This window comes from Bradysia coprophila, unplaced genomic scaffold, assembly GCF_014529535.1.
Source record: "Bradysia coprophila strain Holo2 unplaced genomic scaffold, BU_Bcop_v1 contig_94, whole genome shotgun sequence".
Lineage (NCBI taxonomy): Eukaryota > Metazoa > Arthropoda > Insecta > Diptera > Sciaridae > Bradysia > Bradysia coprophila.
In genome coordinates, this window is record NW_023504022.1 from 10,443,044 (window position 1) to 10,467,458 (window position 24,415).

At 37.8% G+C, this 24,415-nt stretch overlaps 4 protein-coding genes across 5 annotated transcripts; 2 read left to right on the forward strand and 2 right to left on the reverse strand.

Annotated features, from left to right (window-relative positions):
• Positions 1-3,917: 3,917 nt before the first annotated feature.
• LOC119085456 lies at positions 3,918-5,374 on the forward strand. 2 transcript variants are annotated; one of them, XM_037195880.1, is made up of 5 exons: positions 3,918-4,074; positions 4,157-4,193; positions 4,256-4,328; positions 4,811-4,900; positions 4,989-5,374. In XM_037195880.1, exons 1-5 carry the CDS (start codon positions 4,052-4,054, stop codon positions 5,096-5,098), a joined length of 333 nt encoding a protein of 110 aa, XP_037051775.1. In that variant the 5' UTR covers positions 3,918-4,051; the 3' UTR covers positions 5,099-5,374. The 2 variants fall into 2 exon arrangements, with proteins under 2 accessions (XP_037051775.1, XP_037051774.1); XM_037195879.1 differs by having other exon boundaries at positions 3,919-4,074; positions 4,811-4,899; positions 4,985-5,374.
• A 1,800-nt stretch (positions 5,375-7,174) lies between these two features.
• LOC119085411 (phosphatidylinositol glycan anchor biosynthesis class U protein) lies at positions 7,175-10,318 on the reverse strand. The gene is made up of 6 exons (XM_037195820.1): positions 10,019-10,318; positions 9,745-9,944; positions 8,834-9,270; positions 8,492-8,763; positions 7,387-7,529; positions 7,175-7,314 (listed from the first exon to the last, which is right to left on the reverse strand). Exons 1-6 carry the CDS (start codon positions 10,140-10,142, stop codon positions 7,219-7,221), a joined length of 1,272 nt encoding a protein of 423 aa, XP_037051715.1. The 5' UTR covers positions 10,143-10,318; the 3' UTR covers positions 7,175-7,218.
• Positions 10,319-15,662: 5,344 nt separating this feature from the next.
• On the reverse strand, positions 15,663-17,076 carry LOC119085427 (immunoglobulin-binding protein 1b). The gene is made up of 4 exons (XM_037195842.1): positions 16,917-17,076; positions 16,628-16,836; positions 15,946-16,552; positions 15,663-15,833 (listed from the first exon to the last, which is right to left on the reverse strand). The coding sequence occupies exons 1-4, from the start codon at positions 17,037-17,039 to the stop codon at positions 15,723-15,725; spliced, it is 1,050 nt and encodes a 349-aa protein (XP_037051737.1). The 5' UTR covers positions 17,040-17,076; the 3' UTR covers positions 15,663-15,722.
• Positions 17,077-17,822: 746 nt separating this feature from the next.
• On the forward strand, positions 17,823-22,478 carry LOC119085395 (prolyl endopeptidase-like). The gene is made up of 13 exons (XM_037195794.1): positions 17,823-18,028; positions 18,096-18,181; positions 19,239-19,462; positions 19,530-19,800; positions 19,862-20,001; positions 20,078-20,237; positions 20,296-20,415; positions 20,485-20,565; positions 20,628-20,766; positions 21,215-21,458; positions 21,516-21,797; positions 21,872-22,011; positions 22,077-22,478. The coding sequence occupies exons 1-13, from the start codon at positions 17,881-17,883 to the stop codon at positions 22,334-22,336; spliced, it is 2,295 nt and encodes a 764-aa protein (XP_037051689.1). The 5' UTR covers positions 17,823-17,880; the 3' UTR covers positions 22,337-22,478.
• Positions 22,479-24,415: the final 1,937 nt, after the last annotated feature.

Consider the following 24,415-nt stretch of genomic DNA (forward strand, 5'->3'; position numbering starts at 1 on the left):
ATTGCGATTGTTTAATAAATGAAAATTAAAAGCCAAATTGGGCGTCGTGTTTTGAATGAAAATGGTGAACGAAAAAGCATTCGCTTGAAAAAAAAAACGGAGAAAGTTTAAAGCTTCACTGGGGACAGTCAGTACTAAAAGCTCTCGAAAATTATAACGATTTTAAAGGCAAAGTTTATCAGTCTGAACTGAACTGCCCTGAATTTACTTGAAATCTGAAAATCAGTAAAAGTTCAGGTAGATCAGGTCAGTTTTCTGGTATATCAAAATCGCCCAAAACCACTTACAGTGGAAGTGTGATGCAAGTCCTGTTATCTACTTACAAAAGAACTGATATCGGTGTAGGTGACGCTTACAGATTCGACACGCAAAAAGATATGCGTGTGATTTTTTAGAATTTGGTCGCAGATAATAGACAATCATATTGTGCAGTTTGAACAAAAATATTCTTCTTACAGAGCTTTTATTTGACGAAAATCGAAAATTTTACGAAATTCGAAAATTTGATGAAAATCAAAACTTTGATAAAAATCGAAAATTTGACGCACTTCAACGCTCATAGCTCCCAAATAAGCGACTTATTAGTGAAACAATGAAACACGCATCGACTAGAATCTAAAACTCTATAACTTTGTCTTTTACACGAGGTTTCCATCTGCCGTATTTTCCGAGTTATGGCTGACATAGCTCGCACTTAAGACGCTCATAGCTTCCAAATAGACGACCTTTTAGGAAAACAATGAGACACGTGTCGACTAGAATGTGAAACTCTATAAATTTGTCTTTTAAACGAACTTTCTATCTGCCATATTTTTTTGAATTATAGGCCCCATAGCTCAATACCTTAAAACGCTCATAGCTCCAAAATTATAAGCTTTCATAAAAAATCCTTCAAATTAGTTTCTTAATTACGTCCTTATCCTACATTGAAAATTTCAGCCAAATCCACCGGTAAATTAAAAAGTTTCGTTGTAACAAAGTGACCAAGTAACAGAGTAACAAAGGTTGGTAAAATTCATCAATTTCAAAATGTATGAAACTCCATTTCTTCATACAAATTTCCAAGTTTTGAAATTTAATATCTCGGCCAAATCTAAACCTTATGAGGCGTGTGATAGCTCGTTGAACTCGTATGGACTCCCAGATTACGAATAAAATATTTTGGGGGTAGTAGGAGCAAAGGGGGAAAAGTCAAAAAGTTCGTGCGGAAATTTTTTTTTGTCAAATTTTTCAGTGTGAACGGAACAATGGTCGGGGGCAACACACTCTTGCAGACTCTTTGAATTGAAAAAAATTAACAAAATCTGTAATGGAGCTATCAACTTTCTACTCATCGTTACTTCGACGCAGGGCCCATTATTGGCAACATTCATTTACAAAATTTATTTAAATTAACCAAAATTTACCGAGTCGTACTGAAAATTTGCTAAATTTACCGTCAGATTTTTTTTGGGGGCAATTTTCATTCAATTTCAACGAATTTTAGTAAATTTCAACAAATGAATGGACCAATAGTAGTCCTTGCTTCGACATTTAAAACATCTAGCTCCATGCTAGCAGTGCACGGCTATGCGTATGCCGATGCTGACGCTGGCGCTGAATGGTTATTCTCTGCTTTCCGCTGAGTGACGATAATCTTATTAATTGTGGTCAAACGAAAAATTGCGACGCAACGCTTGATAATCAAGACAATAAAATTTGAGCGATTAAGTAGAATATTATATATATATATACAATTTTTAATGCACAAAATAAACTGTTTTAAGCCGATCGAGGATCCACAAGAATATAACATTTCGTACCTAGGACTAAAAGTCTTTTTTAGCGTGTGAGAGATTTCCAGACAGAGCTGAAGGTCCCTAATTTGATTTATGAAAAATGGACCTGATTCTAAAAGGGATGAGACAGCAGTATTTATTCCTCCATACACCTTGGAACCTTCTTCTCTATAGCCTTCTCTTCTTCTACGTACTGATAGAAATACACGTTGCTACTTCGCGAAGAGATGTCGTTGCATAAACCCGGTATTAGTTATTTGAACCGAAAAATAAATAGATTTTTAAGTACTCGTCGAATTAAGGAATTTGTTCATGTGTTGTCTGTTGACAAGTGGATCGACACCGGTTTCTAGTGGGGTTCGATTTTTGTGATTTTAACGTTGCAACAAGTTTTTGAGCTTTTCACAAATTTAAGAATTTTATATAGAAAGGTTAGGCAGATTGCTTGGTGAAGAATGACTTCACCTAGCAACACAGCCCTGCTTCTAGCATGAACATAGAAAATATTTGGAGGCAGATGAAATCACAGTAGGCACTGCGTTTCTGTTGTACAGATAGATGACTTGCTTTCGTTGTATGAGCTAAAACATACAATACAAACAATCAATCATAAGCGGAAGCTCGTATCAATAAAGCCTCCAAATTTGACACTTGTCAATTTAGTGTTCATGCTAGTAGCAGTGCTGTGTCTACCAAAAATTAATGACATTGGACATATATTTGACACTGCATTGTGAGAATTATATAGAAACTCAAAACCCACCGAAACGTCGTATTTCCACCTCCGCTCTGGTAAGGGTAACGAGTAATTTCGCGCCGCGCGAGATAACACATATTATAGTGGAATTTCGCGCCCATATTTCGATTGCTAACTTGATTTAGAGAATTTTTACGAGTACCTGACGATAAATTGGCGGTAGATTCAGTTGAGTATCAGGCACATAAATTTGGAGATGCGAATTTTATTCTAACACCATAGAGCTTTGTATCAGGGATACCGGTATCCTTAGAAAGTGTGAATTTTCCTTTTACAAAACGTTAGGATACCGGTATCCCAGCTGAGATACACGTATTTTGTATCAAGGATACCGGTATCCCGACATAGAACGTGTGGATTTTCCTTTTACAAAACGTTAGGATACCGGTATCCCAACTGAGATACACATATTTTGCATCAAGGATATCGGTATCCTTACTCAGAAAAAGTGGATTTTCCTTTTACAAAATGTTAGGATGCCTGCATCGCAACTGAGACGTTGCGAGATTCCTACCAGCAAGAAATTCCTTATGGGCGCGAAATTACACTAATAAAGTAGGAATTTCGCGTGGCGCGAGATTCCTACTTTAATAGTGTAATTTCGCGCCCATATGGCGCGAAATTACTACTAGCCCTGGTAAGTGTATGAGTTTGAAAAACGAAATCATATCTTGAAAATTACCTTGACAATGTAGTCTGTATACTTAACAAAAATAACAACTAAAATTGTGGAACACTAAATCTTTTCGAGTTTTCCTGTATACAAATTTGCTAGTGTGTAGGTATGCATTTTTCCACGTTTCAAGTACCAATAAGCATATTTTAGCGTAATTAATGTCCGTATGTTTATTTATTGCTTATCGTCTGATATAATGGCAATCGCAATCTTATCAACCAATGTCGATAGCAGTAGTCTAGCGTTTAGCTCCGTTCAAATAGAAAGTTAGCTTGGAATCCTAACCTGAATATTAATTTTCAGGTGCAACATGAACCAGACCTGTTTAAATCAGACTTCTTCCTTTCAGGTTCAGATCATTTTCATGTCAACCTGAAACTCTGCAATCTGAACCAGAATGACCTGAAATAAAAATTTCGGGTCCAGGTTTTTTCAGGATCAACCTTAACCTGACCTGATTTTATTCAGGTTTTGCCATTTCAGGTCAAGTCAAACCTTACCTGTTCCAATTATTTTGAAATGAGGTTTGAAGTCGTCTGTAGGTCTTAGCCACAAAAGTAGATTGCCTAGGTTTCATCGTTTAAATTTCTGTACCACACGTACCACTGCACTACAATTTCTAATCAAACGACGTTATTTATAACATTTTTTTTGTGTATTGTTCCTTTTTCGATAATAAAAGTTCGTATGGCGATTGCTAAAGATAATGGAATGAATATCGTAGTTACTCTTTCGGTCTATTGATAACTCTATCACATTCGATACAGAACAATCTTGTCAATTATACAATTCAACAGTATACTAAGTTCTTTGCATAGGAAAAAATCTTTCATTTTAACCATGGAATGGTGGGCGTATATATGGTGGGTATATTTTCATAGCAAATCGCAAAAATTACTGCACCTTAACCTTAACTCCAGAATTCCTTTTTTTGCAATTTCACAGGATTTTTGTTAGTTTCGCAATATTATTATCGATCTTGGTGAGTATACACATCGATTAGGCTTAACTAAATATTTATCGCTTACCATTTACCATGGAAAGGAATCATTTCATCGGCGAGCCAGAGCGCGACGAGCTGCTGTTGTAGCTGAACATGATTTACAGTCTCAGATCGGTAATTTTGCTTTTGTGTGTGTTTGGAAAGACTCTGCGAATTATTGTGTTTCGATGTATGGCTAGTGTTCTGTAATCACATAGCCCCGTAGAATGACATGGTCTCTAAGACCACACTAGCCGAAGTTCATAGTTTATCTTATTATGTCTGTGAAATATTAGGAACGTTTTTACGGAGAGAATGGTAACGGTTAGTCTCTAGTCATCGTGATCATTGATAACAGCGACAGTAAATAGTAATTTGTGGTAAAAATGTGTATGAAACAAAAGATGTAACAGATTCAGAACGTTATACGGCCAACTCTTGCTGTTTCTTAAAGGAGAATTCGTAAAATATTCTAATATACGAAGGTTTGACTAACTACGATATTTTGTGGGATAAGCTTTTTTCGTGGATCCACGTACCTGCTCGCTAAATATAGCTTAAATCACCTGATTCCCCAAAGTATTTTCCTTAAAAATTGATATCTATTTCTCTGAAAGTTTCACAACATCAATATGTCTACACCATTCAAAACAACCGATGTGTACCAGTAAGCAACCAGTATTCGAATGGCGTAATTATGCGTCCAGGTAAGTACTCTACAGACACAGTTGAATCTTATATTTCTCCCACAGAAAACAAGACGCTCACAAGTTTTTCTCTTTCTTTAAATCAAAGCTGATGACTTACCACCTAAGTACGAAGAAGTTGTCGTTACAACCCAAATTGACAACCGACCACCTCAAGTGCATCAACCATATATTCATCAGCAGCGATCTGCTTTTTAACATTTTACAAACGGCTATATCATCTGCTAACGATGGCGAGAGCAAAAACTTGGCGGATGTGCTAATGAAGTAAAAGATTTTGTATCATTCTGTTGAAATATTTCGATTAAAGGTGGTAACAGACTCGATGTCTATACTGGTGATATGCATGCCGTCTGCAAAATGTTTACAAAATCTATTTCTATCGACCATACTATCATAACTGTGACAGAAGTGTTTTCCGTAAGTTGTTCAAAAAAATACGATAAAATTACAGGCCACATTTCGGTAATGAAATCGTAAAGTGCATTTTTAGTTTGTCCGAACTTAAAGTTATCAGTTTTCGTTGACTGGCGATTATGATTGTTATCACAAAAGTGATTCTTAATGTGGGACTTTGAACGGAATGATGACAACAATAGTGGTATTGCTATAGAAAATCGCGCTGTGTTCAAAGTTTAACCGATGCGTTTGCGAAAAGTGTATCAAAGTGAAAGCTTTAGAGCTTTTGGATCATATGTGCGATGTACCTTTATTTTTCCAGTCAAAAGGTCATGAGGAAATGATATTTGGTTGACAATTTGTCTGATGACAGTTCGAGGCCAAAAATTTCGATTTTCTACCCTCTCCTTTTGATAGTGGAGAAAATTTAAATTTTCTCCACCGAACCGTGACATTTGTGTTCTACAAAATTGTGAAATAATTTGTTCAAAGAGAGAATAAAAGTTGTAAATTGCATTTCGAGTGTGTTATCGCTACGGTCTGGCCACAAGTCACTCGAGAAAATGCAATTTCCAACTTTTCTCCCGATGTAAGCACAACGTTTTTCACAACAGCTTCCTGAATTTCAAAGGAGGGTAGAAAATGACTAGTTTTTCGCCTGTGTTGAGAAACAGGATATTCCGAATCTCGAGGGGTTCTTCTTGTAATCTTATATTTTCTTCCATCGGTAAACAAATAACTGTTGTTGCTGTTAGAAGTGGAGAACTGCTAGAAGGAAAAATTGCGACAGGCTAAAGCATGTTTAATTCAAATTCCTAAGAGTTTTTAATTGTTATCTGTTATACTCTGTTACCAGAAACGCGCCCACGATCACCCAGAGCCATCGAATTTTGTCCCTGGTGACATAAAATTTTCATTATTACATTCACCTATGTTTTGGTATCAATTTGACAGTGAAATGTTTTTCTGCTAACCTTAGAAGCGACAACCATGTCACATTGTAATTATTATGTCTGTCACTTCCTTTGCTGCCTGACAATGTAAACGCTACAGAATTTGAATATCAAAGTGTGCGCGATAGCTTAGTAGGGTAGAACCTCACCAGTCTCGAATCGCATTAAATTTTCTATTTAAATTTCGTGTCCACTACTAAATTACATTCTATCAATCACAGTGTATAGTTTACTCTAATGGTGTGTCGCCAAAACGTAGCGTTAAAAATGTCGAATGCCCTACGAAAGTGAAATGGTGCCTAGATCCAACGCACTTCAAGCATGAGTAGTACTCTAAATATTGAACATTGACAGTGTGTCACTGTAAAACACTGTAAAAAACCATTTCATACAAAATACTACTCTATTTGACAGCTGTCGACTGTGATCACTTTTGCTTGAAGTGCGTGGCTAGATCGCAAAGACTGGACATTAGGCAAAAACATTGACTTTTCGATCAAGGTCAAGGTCATGGAAAACAGTATCGCACTCGATTCATTATTTCTGTTGCTTCCTTAGCTGAAAATATATCGAGTGGTGCATTCGTTGTACTATAATTAGCCGTAGGTCCGTTTATTTTCGTCGTTGCCATCGATAACATATTGGACACTTCGATTATCGCAGTAACAGGAAAATTTTAGACTGATTCTCAGAAAACGATGCAATCTGTACAATCTCGCACGTAATTTCCTTGACTATCGTACAAATTTCTCAATCGCGCACCTATTTATGAAATGTTGATTCGCTTATCTATTGAAGAGAAAGATTATATTTCCAAATAATTCCAGCCGTAAATTTATTAATACGTAGGATTGGATGATCGAATGATTAGGATTGATATTGGCTGCGTGACAATGGGCGATTGCTCAAACAATGAAACGAATTTCGATTTTGAAAAGGTTTATTCCAAAAGACGAGAAACACTTTCTATTCCAACGCAATTTTACTTATGACACTCAGTCCTTCACGCAGACAAAATTCTCGTTTGTTCGAGGCGAATAGTAGATCGGTGACTAGAAATATCTGGAAAATAAAGGAAATTTAAATTTTACGACATAAGTGCCTGCAATTGATCCTCGAATTGATCCCACTCACTTGAGCACTAGCGAATGCCAATGTAGCTCCAAAATAGAAATTGGCATTGGCCGAATTACAGTAGATCCATAGATACCAAACGATCGGACCGAGTGCGGATGTGATTAGAAGAAAACAGAACACGATGAAGTTGTTGGCCATGACTGGAAATATTGAATAAATTTTATTAGGAATATTTACGGCGATTTTTCTCTGGCAAATGGAGCTACAGAGCCACACCTCCCGCCACCAGTGCTGTCTCATCAAAGAGTCAAACAGGCAATTGCCCTAGAGCTCCTAGATATATCAGGCAGGCCAAGTATTTTGATTTATTTCAATTTCGTGATCCATTGTACATTGCTCAGTGCCCTAGGGCCGTGGTAGTCTTATGACCGAACTAGTCGCTACAGACTTCGTTCGTTACTCGCTAATACGAAACAAAGGTTGAAACGTCGAAGGAGAGGTCTTCTATCTATATACCGGGGGGACCAGTAGATGTATTGATATAATTTCGGACAACCGTTTAGAGACCAACATCGACCAATAAATTTTATTCAATATCGCGGGAAGCAAGAAATTTATGAGCCTTGCGTACTATCCTTTCGGTCTAAATTTAGTATTTCGGGTATCACAGTTATCGGTGAGTGCATAAGGTGCCAGACGCACGCTAAGTTAGAGTTTTATTGATTTGCTGAAGTACCTACTCTAAGATACCGGCTTCAATTTTTGATACGATTGTTTCAGTAATCTTGAAGTTGAGTTGTAACCTGCGTTTGTATCGGTCAACCATTGTCGCGCAACCGGATTTTGGTTCTTTTGAATTTTGACCATTCATAAGTTTGTCAAGTGCGTTGAGTCTTGCTATTTTCGTTTGAAAGCAATGTCTATAAAGGTCGCTATATACGTTCAAGGCGAACCATTCCACAAAAGTATAACTTTCTAAGTGCTTGCCTCTGGGTGCGTTACTCTCAGGCCAGAGGCTGGCCCCAAAGTGCTTTTTAATTTTTGTAGGAATGCATTTTTCTTCATACAACGCACGAAGAGATATTCTAGGCCAGTCCGGTCCTGCTTACTCTATTAGCAGCCAGTAAATATCTCAAATAAAATATTTAAAAAATAAACTTACATCTCGCCGACGACTTCCACAACGGGAACAAAGACATGTAGAACGCAACGTCACCAATGCACGGATATGAACGGAAGATGGTTATCAATGCCGTCAAGATAGTGGCCAATAAAAGTGGTTTCTTGTGTAGCTTTATCGTCAATGGGAATAGGTACAGTACGGTTGCGTTCATTTGGAATGTATACAGGAACAACGTTCGGAAGTGTTCGAACATTTCGGTGAAGAAATACCAAAACAAACCGATGTTCGGTGTGAGGTCGGTGTGATAGAATCTACAGAAAACAAAACCGAATAATTCATTGACTCAAGTTACGATTACTGCTTGTTGCGATAGAAGCTTACATGAATCCAAACGTTGCGTTCAAGAAATTCCAGTCTTGAATTAAGTAAAATGCTCCAAAGTTTAGGCCGACGAATGTGATCAAGTAAATGACTAGCACCTGAACCATTTTGGCTTTATTAAGTTTGTCGCCGCTTCTGCTCAAAATCAGCATGGCAGGTACGATTAACACGAAGGGGTAAAAATTTCTCTGCGTCTCCAGCGACAAGAATAGACAACTGAAAACGGTGTTCTTACGCGACAAACAGTAGAAGAATCCGGCTAGCAGAAAATTACTCCACACCGTTGTCGTCAAGCCGACACAGTTCAGGACACTGTACGGATTGAATAGATAGGCCATGGCCACGTAGACCGGGATTTCGGTTAGATCGGTTGTTTTGATGTGTAGTGGCTCCGAATCCTTTGCAAATTTGCTGAGTTTACTTCGTTCGTCGTCGTACTGTAAAGAATTGCACCAAAATATTTAGCTTCCGTTGTCTGCATAGTCTCTGAAAGTGTGTTGACATTGTAGCCTCAATAGGCCAACCGCTCTTCTACATTCCGGTCTCAATATCGTTGCTATTTGACCAGTACGATTGTGAACGATTGTCCATTGAGTTTATCATTCATTTTTGTGTGAGAAAAGGGAAGAGTTACAGGAAAGTGAGATTGAAGCTTTACATGAGATGACATACCTCTTTCAACTTATAGATAAATTGGGAATACGACTTTTGGCGTCAGAGGAAAAGACTGTAAGACAATCAATTTTTAGCGCTGTGAACCCTTTATGCCCTACCTCAGAACAAATCGGTAATGTGGTCGGATAATTCGCACGATATCTTTAGACATCTTTTTGGTAACTCTGCCTCCGTAAGGCTTTTATACTGACTAAACCTACAGGACAGGATTTCCATCTTAAAGCACTAAAACTCACCATTTCGTGAATAAATCGCTCAGCCATCTTATACAGTAACCAACCAGCAGCCAAATCCAACGCTATGATAAGATATGGAATCACCAGCGGTGTTTTATTGATCAAGAAGTTTGTGGCCACCAAAATCAATGGATTTTCATGGTACATGTCACCGGTGTATGGATTTATGTTCGCATTGTACATGAATGCACCTTCACTCACTGTAACGCAATTATGGTTGATTAAAATTCAATGAAATCAATATTTATGGATATCTTTCGGTACGGCCGCTTACCTCGTTTCCATGAGTTTAGTGGAGTTGAAATTTCGATACGATTTTGAATTATTTGGGCGTATTTCGATATGATTAAGAGGAAGCGAATTAAGCCGGCTATCACAAAACTGGTTGTTATGGACATTATTGCAATGGGTTATAGACGGGCAACGAAAGTCCAATTTGGTAATTTGGGACAGTTTGACGGTCCTATCAATGCATTTTGTTTACGAAACTAGCAGCGCGAATGTCACCCTTTTCTTGAAAGATGCAAACTTGTTAAAACAATGATGTGTTTTTGGATGTTTTGACTTTTTGGCAGTGCTGTCAGCTCTTTATTTGGTAAAATAATGGCGCCGGAAATATTGAATTCAAAACGAAATGTTTGTGACGGTAGAATAATAGTAATGTTTATGCTACATGAACTGTAAATCGACTCTTCAAGCACTTTTTTTTTGGTGCTGTCAGTTCATAAGATCCACTACTGACTGCACCGAGAAACGAGGAGCCACTCATTTCAAGCAACTGATTTTACGAGTATTTCAAATTAATTTGTAATCATATGTTAAGGGCAGTGCCCGTCTGGCTTTTAAGAGACCCATCGGGCTCGTAGAACTAAGGCGTGCCCTGAAAAGGCGCCAAATTGAATAACTGGAGTCAGACATCTTCGGTGTAAGAGTTTAACCCACAATACATGTTATTGTATCCTTATATAGTATGAGGTCATACATGTATCAAAAATTAGAGGCTTTACGTGCACATTCAAATAGTACGAACGCCCCACGCTCGAGAATTGACGCCATAAGTGCACCCGAATTTAAAATTTGACGATTACAACTGTGCATAACGGGCTTATACCGGAAAGCTAGACGATAGCTGTGTAGCTAAATGAAAAGACACATTGATATTCAAATGATTTAAAAGGTGGAAAATCCTATTTCTCTCCGAGGTGAACACATAGAGATAGACTCGTAGAGGAATTATGTCCCAAAATTCATTGAAAAATTGTATCACACACACATCTAACACGAAAACGTCAACTTTGCTTCTTTTGACGTTATGGGTCCCCTTACTTTTGACATTGTGGTGATCACAGTATGCCAATGAATTGGATCGCATCGAGTTGCCTCTGACAATCCCTATATATACTGTGTATGTTCAGGAAGCTGCGGGAATTTGCTCATAGATAGGCCTCACAGATAAATGGAATTTTTGGCTAATACTTAAAACATATAATTCCAGTCATTGAAAGTGTATTTAAAATTCCACGAATCAATGCTAACTTTTTGCATTATTGTTCTTTGAAGAACGAATTAAGTACAATGACGCTCTTAACGATAAATCGAAAAATTAGAACGAAGTTCTGTGAGATATGAAATCTCAATATTCCCATCTGCGTAACAAGCGCCTTTTGCAATTAAACCAAAAAATTCATTTTATTATACGAGCCTATCACGCAATTTTTTTCGTTTTAATAATTTAAAATTAAACCTACCAGCTACCAGTCTAAATAAAATTGAATTGAATGATTAAAGTGTGCGCATTCCAAACGTTTCAGATGTATGCATTGCACAGTGATTTTTACGGCAATAAGATAGCCGTGCCTTTTTGCCCACAAATGTTCTGAGTGATATTTTGACCAAAATGTCCGAAATATCTTCACCAAACTTTAGAGAATGAAAGTTCCCCACGACTTTTAACGATATTCCCAAAAAACAAATCAAAAAGTTAATATTTACTATGAAAACGAACTCTCTCAAAAGGGCATTTGGGGTGCTATATAGCACCCCAAATGCCCTTTTGAGAGAGTCCGTACGGGAACAAAAACAAAACTTTTTGAACTTTTTTTGGGGAGTACCGCTAAAAGTCGTGTGGAACTTTCATTCTCTAAAGTTTGGTGAAGATTAATCGGATATTTTGGTCAAAATATCACTGAGAACATTTGTGGGCAAAAAGGCACGGCTATCTTATTGCCGTAGAAAGCAATGAAAGTAAATGGATAGGTATGGCCAAACGTTCAAATTTGTTCTAGCCGGAGCACATACGGATTTGCATGGCGCCACCTCAAACGAACTCATTTCTAGTGCAAATTTCCACTAGAAATGAGTTCGTTTGAGGTGGCGCCATGCAAATCCGTATGTGCTCCGACTTGTATGGACTGGCCATACCTACTTATCTACTTTCATTGGTAGAAAGCACTGTGCAATGCATACATCTGAAACGTTTGGAGTGCGCACACTTTAATCATTCAATTCGCATTGTTGGCGCACATTTTTGTGTATAATTTTGATTTTGAATGATTATTGTTCACAGAATCGAAATTTTGTCTTTTTTATTTAGACTGGTAGCTGGAAAGGTTTAATTTTAAATTATTAAAACGAAAAAAATTGCGTGATAGGCTCGTATAATAAAATGAATTTTTTGGTTTAATTGCAAAAGGCGCTTGTTACGCAGATGGGAATATTGAGATTTCATATCTCACAGAACTTCGTTCTAATTTTTCGATTTATCGTTAAGAGCGTCATTGTACTTAATTCGTTCTTCAAAGAACAATAATGCAAAAAGTTAGCATTGATTCGTGGAATTTTAAATACACTTTCAATGACTGGAATTATATGTTTTAAGTATTAGCCAAAAATTCCATTTATCTGTGAGGCCTATCTATGAGCAAATTCCCGCAGCTTCCAGTGAATAAATTCATTCCATTCCCGGCTTTGGACCAAAAGGTTTTAAAATATGTTTGGAATCGATTATAATTTACAAAATAATAAAATAGAAAAAAATATTTTCGCACAATCTGTTAATGCCAATCGATACCAAACACATTTTAAAACATTTTGGTCCAAAAAATATGAAAAACCACTTAAAACAGCAATTTTAGTTTTCATTTTCGTAGTAAATCGCAAAATAAAAAAACTGACAGATCGTAACAAAGGATAAAAAAGCTCTCTCTGACGTATTTTATAAGACTAATGGCGTGGATTCATAATACTCTCAAAATGAAAGCTCCAGAAATGAAAAAATGTCAGTTCTTCAATCATTTCGGGTTTTCTTTACTATTTTTAATTAATTAGAAGCGTTTTTAATTAAATTCCACTATGGAATATCGATTTCAATAATAAAATAATGGTCCCAAAGCATCTATATGTGTAAATAATGTGAAATTCTACATCTTTTGTGCTCAATGTAGAGCTGTTTTAAAACGTTATTATCATTCGTTTCATAAATTATTTTAAACATTTTTTTTCTGCAATTTGGTGATGAAAGATCCAAACTTAAATATTTTGCAGTCCAACACATGTCTCAATGTGAATTCCGTTCAATAATGATTACACAAATTGAGGTCTATTTTATACAAAGGACGCTGTTTACATGAAGCTTTTCAACAGATGGCTCTCAATAAGTAGTATGCCATCTTAACGGTTTTATTCATGATATATCAAACACAAAGTGCGTCATTCTACTTTACGCAAGCGTTATTTCGTAAGCAACCAATTTGATTCACTTTATGCAGTTGCGGAACCAATAGGAGTCCAAATAATGAGGAAAGTGTGTCATCTATGAAATCTAGCAATGTACTCGGGTGAGTTTGACTGCGACACATTACCAGCAGCCCTTGCCGAGACGCTCTACATATGGCAATTATCAAGCATGCATCACCACGGTAGCTTATTTTCTTTATTATTTTCATAGTAGCTTTTTCGGGCGATGCTAATGCGCACCCAGATGCTGTAGGACTGACGGTGTAGCTAAATTGAGCCGTTTTGGAGGAATCAACGTTTCGGATTTGCATACAACAGCCAGTTGATTGAATATCAACCGACAAGGAGTTATCCTCACCAATTGTCCAGGTACTTTTCTCGCAATTGAGAACGATTGTGGTCGTATAGATCACGTAATATGTTCCATTCAATTCCTTTGAGTGATAACAAATGAAATTAGTTTAAAAAAAATTAAAACCATTTTTAAGACATGAAATTACTTTTGTTAATCCAGCATCGTTTTCATAATAGCTTAAAAGACAAAATGGTTGACTGTTGACAACGTAAGTTGTTGATAACACCAGTAATACTCGAAACATTTTCAGATATTTAGAACTTTCAAATTAACATTTTTTTGATTTAAGCTCTTCCGTTTTTATACCTTATTCATTATTATATCTTGTTCGTGAATAGTAACTTTTCAAAGCGTGACCAAAGCAAGTTATATAACGATCTGCAATAAAATATCTAGAGTTTTACAGACTAGAGCGACGAAAAAATTGTTTCTTTTGTGATCGCGATAGTGCTGTCTAACTGTTTTGAACTGTATGCAAGAAAATTACTGTTGTCTCGTATAACGGACCAGTGGAAACGACTGAAGATGGTTAGACCACGCTAACCTCTAAACGCCACTGTATCCGGAGGTCGAAACAGCATTTCGCTTCACGCGATCCATGGGAAAGGGAAGAGTAATTATGCTCTGTTTGTTTTGGTGTTTGTTCTACATATTAGATAACGCCACCCCTGGAATTAGTATGTTTTCCAGGTAAAATAAACTTTTGTACCATTGGTCGATTACAAATTGGGCTAACGTGACATGTCTGCCTTATTGTTTTTGTTTCTGATTTCGTGAAGTTTTGTGTGGACAATTGACAATTTAGAATGTATCCCTCGCTTCGCTCGAACACGCGAGCGAACTACGCGCTTGGAGAGTAACGTTTCCGCTTCTTGGTCTTATGCTCGATTGAACCTCTAATTTAATTCATTTATTTTGGCCAATTAATTGAACGTTTTAACGACCTAAGCAAATCCTAATTTTAATTTATGTTGTTCTGGTCGAACATAATTTCTCACACAAATCGTATGCAATTAAGTTCCAAACAATTTTTTTTATATTTTTTATCGATGAAGAACGTTGTTATAATAAGTCTAGTATCATATGCCGAAAAAAGTTAAAACTTTTTTTATAAATCATTTTTCGAATTTTCGTGTTTTCAGTGACTTTAAACACGAAAATTCGAATCGAAATACAAAATTTTTTGATGACATACTGTATTTCTGTTCGAATTTTCGTGTTTTTTCACTAAAAATGATTTAAAAAAAACTTTTTCTGGCATTATAATTCGCATAAGGATTTATCAGAATTCTCTTAGCATCAACGTGATGCAATTTGCTTCAGCTGTTATTAAGGGTTCGATTCCTTTTTCAGACAATTCCCCATGTAATTTGAATGTTTTAAGAGATAATATCGCATTTGTAACGTTCTAACGTTCACTAAAGTAAATTACATCACGTTTATGATTGTCCTTGAGTGTAGGACGATATTATCCCACACGCAAAAAGTTTTTTTTATCTTATTTTGATCGATAGAGCTTTAAGTAGAATGACTTTTTTTCCATTCATTGTAACAAGTAAGACCAATTTCATCTGAGTCAGGAAATGACAGAAAATGATTGATGAGTTCACTGGTACTGTTCAAGTTTCGTCGAGTACTCCTGAAGAATCCAGTGGTTGTTGTGAACGACGGAGCAGTGTTTTATACTGCATAAGTCCTAATAGCCAGTCTACACAAGGAGTGCATATAAAACAGTGCTTGTCACTTTGTAGCATAAATAAATTCTTTCTGTTGTGGCCGAATAACGGAGACTAAACATTCTACCGTAAGTTAATAGACCGCAACAACGTTTTTCTTCTTCAAAACACTATATTATGATGAGAACTTTAGATACAAAATGAAACTTCACTTAAGATCGATTGTAGCGATTACCATCGCCTCTGCGCACATCGTCTTTGAATTCGTCCATAGCTCGCTGCCTTGCCAAATACTCCTCGTCGTCATTCTCAATGTCTTGTTCCTGTCAAAGAAATGCGAAACGATTTAACGATCATCACTAAAAGATGCTCCATGCATGACAACATTGGGTGAGAGTGCAAAAGACTTAAAAATGACAGAAATTGTATACGAACCTTCTTAACCTCTTCCTGTTCATCCAATTCAGTAGTTTCGCCCCTCATCGCTCTCTGCTGCAGACTATTCGGATCCCTTACCACCGTTGGATCTGGAAAAACACCATCGGCCACACGTTGCGTATAAAATTCGTCGACGGTCATTGTCGGCATACTGGGATAACCCAATCCATAGACTGCCTTCTGAACGGCATCTTTTGTGATAATAATCGGTCGCAGCGGCTGTGTCGGTCTTCGTACTGGTTTCGGCTGGTCGCTATCCGGATCATCATGCCTCAGCTTACTCATGTGATCCAAGATCTGTTTTTCCTGTTCGACGCTGGATATTTCATCGACGGAATTCATAATACTGGACTTGATCAATTTGATGTAGAAATCGCGCTTCAAGTCATCGTCGATGTGTTCACGCTCCATGACAATTTTGATTTGTTTGATTTGATCGTCGAGCTCCTTCTTGATGCGATATTGTTCGATTTTTGTGTTCCGTTGCTTGGACATTGCAATGAGGGCCGCCACTTCGCTATTCGGTTGACGTTCCACTTGTGCCAATGCGGTCTCTGTGTTGGTTGCGGTTAATCCGTATTCGATGCAACGTTTTAAAAAATCCCTGAAATCGATTCGCGTCAGTGTCAGAATGAATTTAGAAAAACTGACGGCGACGGGCATGCCACTTTTCAGTTACCTAAAATAAACTTCGCTCACTTCTACGATGTTTCTGCGATCGCTTGAGCATATTTTTAGAGTGAGTTGTCCTAGAAAATACGGCAAAAGCAGGTACTTCAAATGATCCGTAGCGATCTCCTCATACTCTTCATTCGAACTGAACAGTCCCGTTAAACTGACCAATTTTGTCGCTTCCTCGAATAAGCCAATACTTTGCTTGATTTTTCGCTGAAACAAATTAAAGTTTGGTTATGACTGCGATGCGTCATACACATTCTGATGGCGAGCCAAGGCACTGTCTCACTTACCTGGAAGTCTGGACTATTGGTTGGATCGACACAGTCGTCGAAGCCATTGTACAAGTTGTAGGCTTCCTCGAAAATATCATCTAATTTACGATCGATTGGAGTTTCATCAACCGATGCAGCCATAGTTGTTTTTGTTTGTTGAATGTGACATTCATGAATGACAGAGAGACAGTAGTTCAAAAAAACCTCCTCTTGAACAGTGCTGCTGGACATTTGTTACCAACAGTTCCCTTTTGCTCATTGAGATTGTGGGAAATGTTATCGTGACTACCGCAAAAGTCAGCAATGGCGTAGACTGCAAGTGGGTCTTTCGAGCTCAAAAACGTAAAAAAACAAATAATTTGGTAGGAAATATTGCAAGTAAAAGGGGACTTCTAATTTGCAGATTATCTGAGTTTCTGTTCTGTTTGAATTCTCACTTCGAGATTCCTATGCCCAAAGACAAAGCTGTATATGAGAAGGCTACGCAGACTCAGGAGTGTAAACTTTAGAGAGGTTGGATCCAATGAACGTAAACACAAGGTATGGTCGTATGTAAAACTTTGTATGTATCCGGTTTGTATGAACAGACCATACCTGGTTTATACTTTCATTGGTTGGATCAGATACATATACGGATGACACCACACTTGTTGTTAATATGATGTATTTTCAAACGAAAATTCACCTATCGTGGTGAGATTGCGGAATCATCAGAAGATGTATGTTTCCGCGTAACTGAAATTCCATACCATTTCTTATGAAAATTATATCACAGTTCATCGGAGTTCTGCGATAACGGCCAAAATGACCTGCGTAACATCCTCATATAAAACCTTGGTCCAAAGGGTCCAACGACTAAAGCCTACATTATATCGCCAAAAATAAATTGAAAATCCACTAAGCTAGAAAAAACTCACAGCACTGGTCGGGATATTTCTCCAGGCCAGTTGTTTATTTTTCTTTGCAACGGTAAATTTTTATTATGACAGTCCTGTTCAAACCGACCCAAATAATTTTTCGATTATCATTGCGGTGTGTTTACAACCAGAAGCAACATTATTCAATTCCGCCAAAAACGTCGTTCATTCACAAGAAACTGTTTTCTAGTAGTGTCCAGAATCGTATCAATTGTAAGTGCAGTGTTTGCCCAACATTCGGACCGATTGTATAACCTAAATTTATCAATACTTTGCAAAGGTTCTTCAACCGAAATGACCAATTTGTTCCAATATCCGAAGGCTAGGCGAGACGAAAGTATCGTGGAAGACCATCACGGCACCAAGGTAAAATATGTGGGAAATGAAAATGTGAACTTTTTGGACAGTGGTTTTTCTGTTATAAAGACCAATTTATGCGTACCATATGGCTTAGTTTTCCACGATGACCCCAATAAAACATTTGTGGAAAATTTCCATGTTTCACACGAAATGCGGTTTTATGCAAGTGAGGAATTCAGTTGTTGCTTGAACATTATGTCGATTTTCTAAGTAGTAGACTGTCAGTGGGTGCTGCGGGCACAGTGGATACTGTTGGTTCTATGGGTACAAAGGGTTCATCGGGTTCTGTGGGTACAGTTAGCTACTGGGATATTAAGTCATTTAATGGTATCGGCTTATCGATTTGTTTGATCATTTGTTCGAATTATACAGTACAGATTCGTGCACTGGCGTTAATAACTGCACCAAAAATCATGACTAAAAATTCCTTGGATGGTTTTTGAAGTTAACTTTCGATTTTACTTTACACGTAAAATTGATCAATGGCTGTTGTTCATAGTATATTGTACCACATTCGGAACACTTTTATGATTACAGATCGGTCTATTATTACATTAATGTGGTTTCTCATGTGTGCGCTGCGCGTATTTTATCTTTTATTTTGTTTTTTATGTTTATACCAATTCCGTTCTACTATTTGATAAGATAAAATGCGAGTGTGTCACTTGTGTAAAAAAAACCTTGTCATATGCCGGAAAGTTAGAGATGGTCACGGTCGCATATCAAAACTGATTGTGATTTTCCGAATAGAAATTATTTATGACGTCCTGTAGTGGTCCTTTCCATTGTTTGAAGTTTGAAGTTACGAATGACCATTGATCACTGAACTCAAAAGTTCCACCTGAATCAAATTTTTGAATCCCAGTCGCTGAAACCAGTCCACACCGATTCCAATCTTCCCGAAATCAAATCCACTAAAAAAGCGCGCGAAAGGTTAAAATTTGACCCGACGAATTGGAAATCCCGATCGGGCTTGATAAAAACTCCGGTGACCCGACATTATCGGTCACTCCTTCAATTTTATTAAAAATAGATGCAAATATAACCTGTCGTCCTAACGCAGGTGTATGATCCATACCGTTGGTTGGAAGATCCCGATTCGGTGGAAACGCAGGAGTTCGTTGAGGCGCAGAACAAAATCACGCAACCGTATCTGGAAGGCTGCGATCAATGGACTACCATCAACGAAAAACTAACAAAGCTGTGGAACTATCCGAAATTCACAATACCAGCGAGACATGGAGACTATTACTATTACTACATGAATACGGGACTTCAAAATCAAAAGTGAGCTAAATTCACGCGGGAGTAATGATGATTGAATTGCAACGACATTTCTTCTCTTTTGTTGCAGCGTTCTCTTCAAGCAGGAAACATTAACCAGTGAGCCAGTGGTGTTTTTAGATCCGAATACTTTGTCGACTGATGGCACGATAGCACTTGCTGGTACAGCATTTTCCCATGAAGGTCAATATTTCGCTTACTCTCTGAGTGAAAGTGGTTCGGATTGGATCAAGATTAAGATTCGTGATGTTGCGACTGGACGGGATTTCGATGAATGTTTAGAAAAGGTGAAATTCTCCGGAGTGGCATGGACGAAGGATGATAAAGGATTTTTCTACGGGGTAAGAAGTAGAATTCTTGGGCGTGGCAATCATTAAACACAATTTATGTTTGGCTGGTTAGCGTTATGAACAAGATGGAAAAACTGATGGTTCCGAGACGTCGGCAAACGAAAATCAAAAATTGTATTACCATCGCATAGGCGAACCGCAAGAAAATGACGTACTGGTGGTGGAATTTTTAGAGCATCCTCAATGGAGAATGTAAGTCGATTTTGGAATGCAGCATTGGTATTGTTTTCACCGCAAAATTGAATTTTTCTTCCTCTAATTTTTCCAGGCAATCTGAAGTGAGCGACTGCGGAAAGTATCTGTTCCTTTCAATCAGCAACAGTTGTCGAACGAATCTGTTCTTCTACGTAGATCTGGAGAAAACTGGCGACATTCGTGGAAAACTCGATATCGTTCGGATAGTTGAAGAGTTCGAAGCTGATTATGAGGTGAGTCTAAGCTCATCTTCGAATCATTCCGATTTACTCAATCTAATCCACGTTGCAGTACATTACCAATACCGGACCGAAAATTGTTGTCCGTACCGACAAAGGTGCCCCAAATTATCGCCTAATTTGCATTGACCTGGACCGGCCAGAGGAAGACAATTGGGAGACTTTGATTGCGGTACGTATCTGACTGAATTTACTAACCAATTTTTCACGTCACTCAACTCTTCACCATCTTCGTTTTCAGGAGCACAAAAAAGATGTTTTAGATTGGGCCGCTTGCGTCAACGACGACAAGCTCATCCTATGTTACATTCAGGATGTTAAGGTAAATTCCGCTGCTCATCATTTTGGCAATGTATGATTCATAAAAGCCTTGGAATTTTTTAGAGTGTGTTGCATGTACATTCGTTGGCAGATGGACAGTTAGTTCGGACGTTCCCGTTGGATATTGGCACTATTGTTGGATTTAGTGGAAAGAAAAAATATTCGGAAATTTTCTACAGCTTCATGTCGTTTTTGACACCAGGTAATCAATTGCATTCCTTACAGGACCGGAAAAGCACCTCGGGAGATACTTACAACTCATTTGTAAAGGGCGCAAAAGTAAACAGTTTCATTAAAAAATCCAAAAAGGCCTTCGGGAATCGTCTGACTTCACAGGACTTGATTCCTAAGGTGGCGCGTAAATACTGGCATCTGCGTCTATTTCGAAACTAAAATTCTAATTGAAAAGCTTTCACCAGTGACTAAGTAAAGTGATTAAATGCTCGACCCGGTTTGGTTCATTGCATCTCACTTAAACCTGTAGCGATATCGATGTTGTTTGCTGATCAAAACTATTTCAACTAAAGGACACAAAATGTCGTTGCCCTTGACGAGCATCGCTAAGTTATACGATCCGAACATCACGGCGTCTAGTCACTCCCACCAGCTTTGTACCTCGAACTCAAACTAATTGCCCGAACACCATTTAGGTAAAATTTACCATTACGACTTCGCTGCTCCCAACGTTGCACCGACTCTGTTCCGCGAGATCAATCTGTCGTTGGATGGCTTCAACAGCGAATCGTTTGCGGTGAACCAAGTATTTTATAGCAGCAAAGATGGCACAAAAATTCCAATGTTTATTGTACAAAAGAAGGAAAGTGCCGGAACACCACGTCCATGCTTGTTATACGGTTACGGCGGTTTCAATATCAGCATACTGCCAACGTTTAGGTAATGTCTTCAGACTTCATTCCTTCCGAATTTACCTGATCGCAATTTTCGATTCAGTCTGACGGGTTTGATGTTCATCGACACATTTGATGGCATACTGGCCTATCCGAACATCCGTGGCGGAGGCGAGTACGGACAGTTTTGGCATAACAGCGGTCGACTATTCAATAAACAGAATTGCTTTGATGACTTCCAATATGCCGCCAAGTATTTGGTTGAGCAGAATTACACGCAGAAGGAGAAAATTGTCATTCAGGGTGGCTCGAATGGAGGACTCTTGGTCGGAGCTTGCATAAATCAGAGACCGGATCTGTTTGGAGCGGCAGTGTCGCAAGTGGGGTAAGTGATTGTCGTATAATTGTCTCAGCGACATTGGTTCGACTAAATTTTCGTTCTTCACTCGGGCTTACTAGGGTCATGGATATGCTGCGATTCCATAAATTTACCATTGGCCATGCATGGATATCTGATTACGGTAATCCGGATGAGAAGGCCCACTTTGACAATTTGATGAAATTTTCGCCACTACACAACGTTCGAGCACCTACTAGTGGTACGTTCTCAGCTGATGATACCGGAGAGAATCATTTCGCTTAAATGTAAATTTCCTTTTCGCAGTGGAAAATCAGTATCCTTCAACGCTGATATTGACAGCCGACCATGATGATCGTGTCAGTCCGTTGCATTCGCTGAAATTCATCGCTGCTCTGCACAACGAAATCGCCACATGTGCAAATCAACGGAATGCGCTACTGATGCGTGTGTACAGTAAGGCAGGTCACGGCGCTGGTAAGCCGACAAAGAAAAAGATCGAGGAAGCGACTGATATCCTGACGTTCATGTACAAAGCGTTGAATTTGACAATAGTGAAGAACTGAATTGCGTATACGGGCAGCTGACTGTTAAGTATCACCTCCATAGAACCAGAAAAACGATTTTTTTTATTGTGTGCACTGTACATTCTTCATTTGGGTTTTGATTTGTGTTTAGTAAAATAATAAAGTCGATTTTCCATTTTCAGTGGCCCCATTTTTTCACTTTTAATTTTACGCTTCCTTCAAGGGAATCTTGAAATTCTCTACAATTTTGAATGGCATCGAATTAAAGTGATATCCTGAAAAAAGATTTTGATATCTTCAAAAAATGTTTTTGATATCTTGAAAAAAGATTTTTGATATCCTGCCGGCATGATACACAAAAAAATAAATTTTGATACCTTAAAAAGATAATTTTGATATCTTGAAAAATGTGATGTGATCTCTCAAAATTGATATCCCCAAAAATGATTATGATTCACCGAAATTCGAAATTGATACCCAGCAAAAGGAATTCTGATATCTACGAAAAAGGAATTGATGACCCGGAAAAAGAAGTGTGATATCACCAAAAGATATTTTGATAACCCAAAAAAAAGAAAGTGGTTTCATGGAAAAGGAAGTGTTATATTCATAAAAAAGAAAATGGTAACGCGGAAAAATAAATTCGATATTCTCGAAATAGAAATTTATAATCAGGAAGAGGTGTCTATTAGAATGCTATTTGCAGTATATAGACTAAAGTAGCCGCCAGATTTCTCGCCATTTCGTTTTCCTTTTTTTTGGCGAGAAAATTGGCGGTGGTTACTTCAGCCATCGGACTAAATTAGTCCCCAGTTTTGTCGTCAAAGAGCTTTTTTGAAACTGGGAGCCAGTCTATAATTTGGTTCTATAAATTTAAATTTTATATAACACAAATGACACAATCCAATTATTTATTAGACGATGCGAGAGAAAAAAAAATTAACTCCTTCGCTTCGCTCCGGGGCAATGGGCCGGATCGCTCGGCGTGTTAAAACGCTTTTTATGTGCAATGAAAATTGGTATTCATTTCGAAAAAAGATGAATTCTGTAGGGACGAACTAAACTCCTTTACGTTACATTTCGGAAAAGGATGAATTCCCTAGGAACGAACTTAACGCTTTTACGGCGAGAAGACTTACACAGACTAATTATTAGACGATGCGAGAGAAAAAAAATTAACTCCTAAGTTACCGACACCGTTCCGGCGCCCGGCTCGCATTGCGGCCCTCCGCTTCGCTCCGGGGCAATGGGCCGGATCGCTCGGCGTGTTAAAACGCTTTTTATGTGCAATGAAAATTGGTATTCATTTCGTAAAAAGATGAATTCTGTAGGGACGAACTAAACTCCTTTACGTTACATTTCGTAAAAGGATGAATTCCCTAGGAACGAACTTAACGCTTTTACGGCGAGAAGACTTACACAGACTAATTATTAGACGATACGAGAGAAAAAAAAACTCCTAAGTTACCGACACCTGGTAAGTGTTTCCAGTTACGCACACGGAATTTTGAAAACCATCACATTTTCTGTTTCTGTGTTTTAAGTTTCTGATTTCTCCATATAAAAATAGGAGAGTGCGAAAGGCGTGTATGAAAATTATTTTTCCATGATATTAAATTTATTATTTAAGGACCACGTTCTGTCAGTCTTTGTAACTTCTTTGGTTTGGTTTTGGCGATGGGTCCCGCACTGGATTTGCAACTCTTTTTGCAACTATTTTTTCACATGCAACTCTTTTGCAACTCTTTATTTTTGCGTGTAACTCTTTTGCAACTCTTTTTTTCAGAATGTAACTCTGTGCAACTCTTTTCAGTGCGGGACCCCTCGGGGTTTGGTCTCATTTTCTCATCTGTAATGTGAAAAAAATATTGTCTGGTTATCTTTATTTGTTTCGGACACCAAATTTATTTGTTTCAGACATCAAAATTATTTGTTTCAGACATCAAAATTATTTGTTTCGGATATCAAATTTATTTATTTTGGACATCATGCGGCAAGATATCAAAATCTATTTTTTCGACAATCAAATTATTTTTTGAGGATAAAAATTGCCGAAAACGCAGGATATCAAAATTATTTATTTGGGATATCAAATTCTTTTTTAGAATTATCGATAAA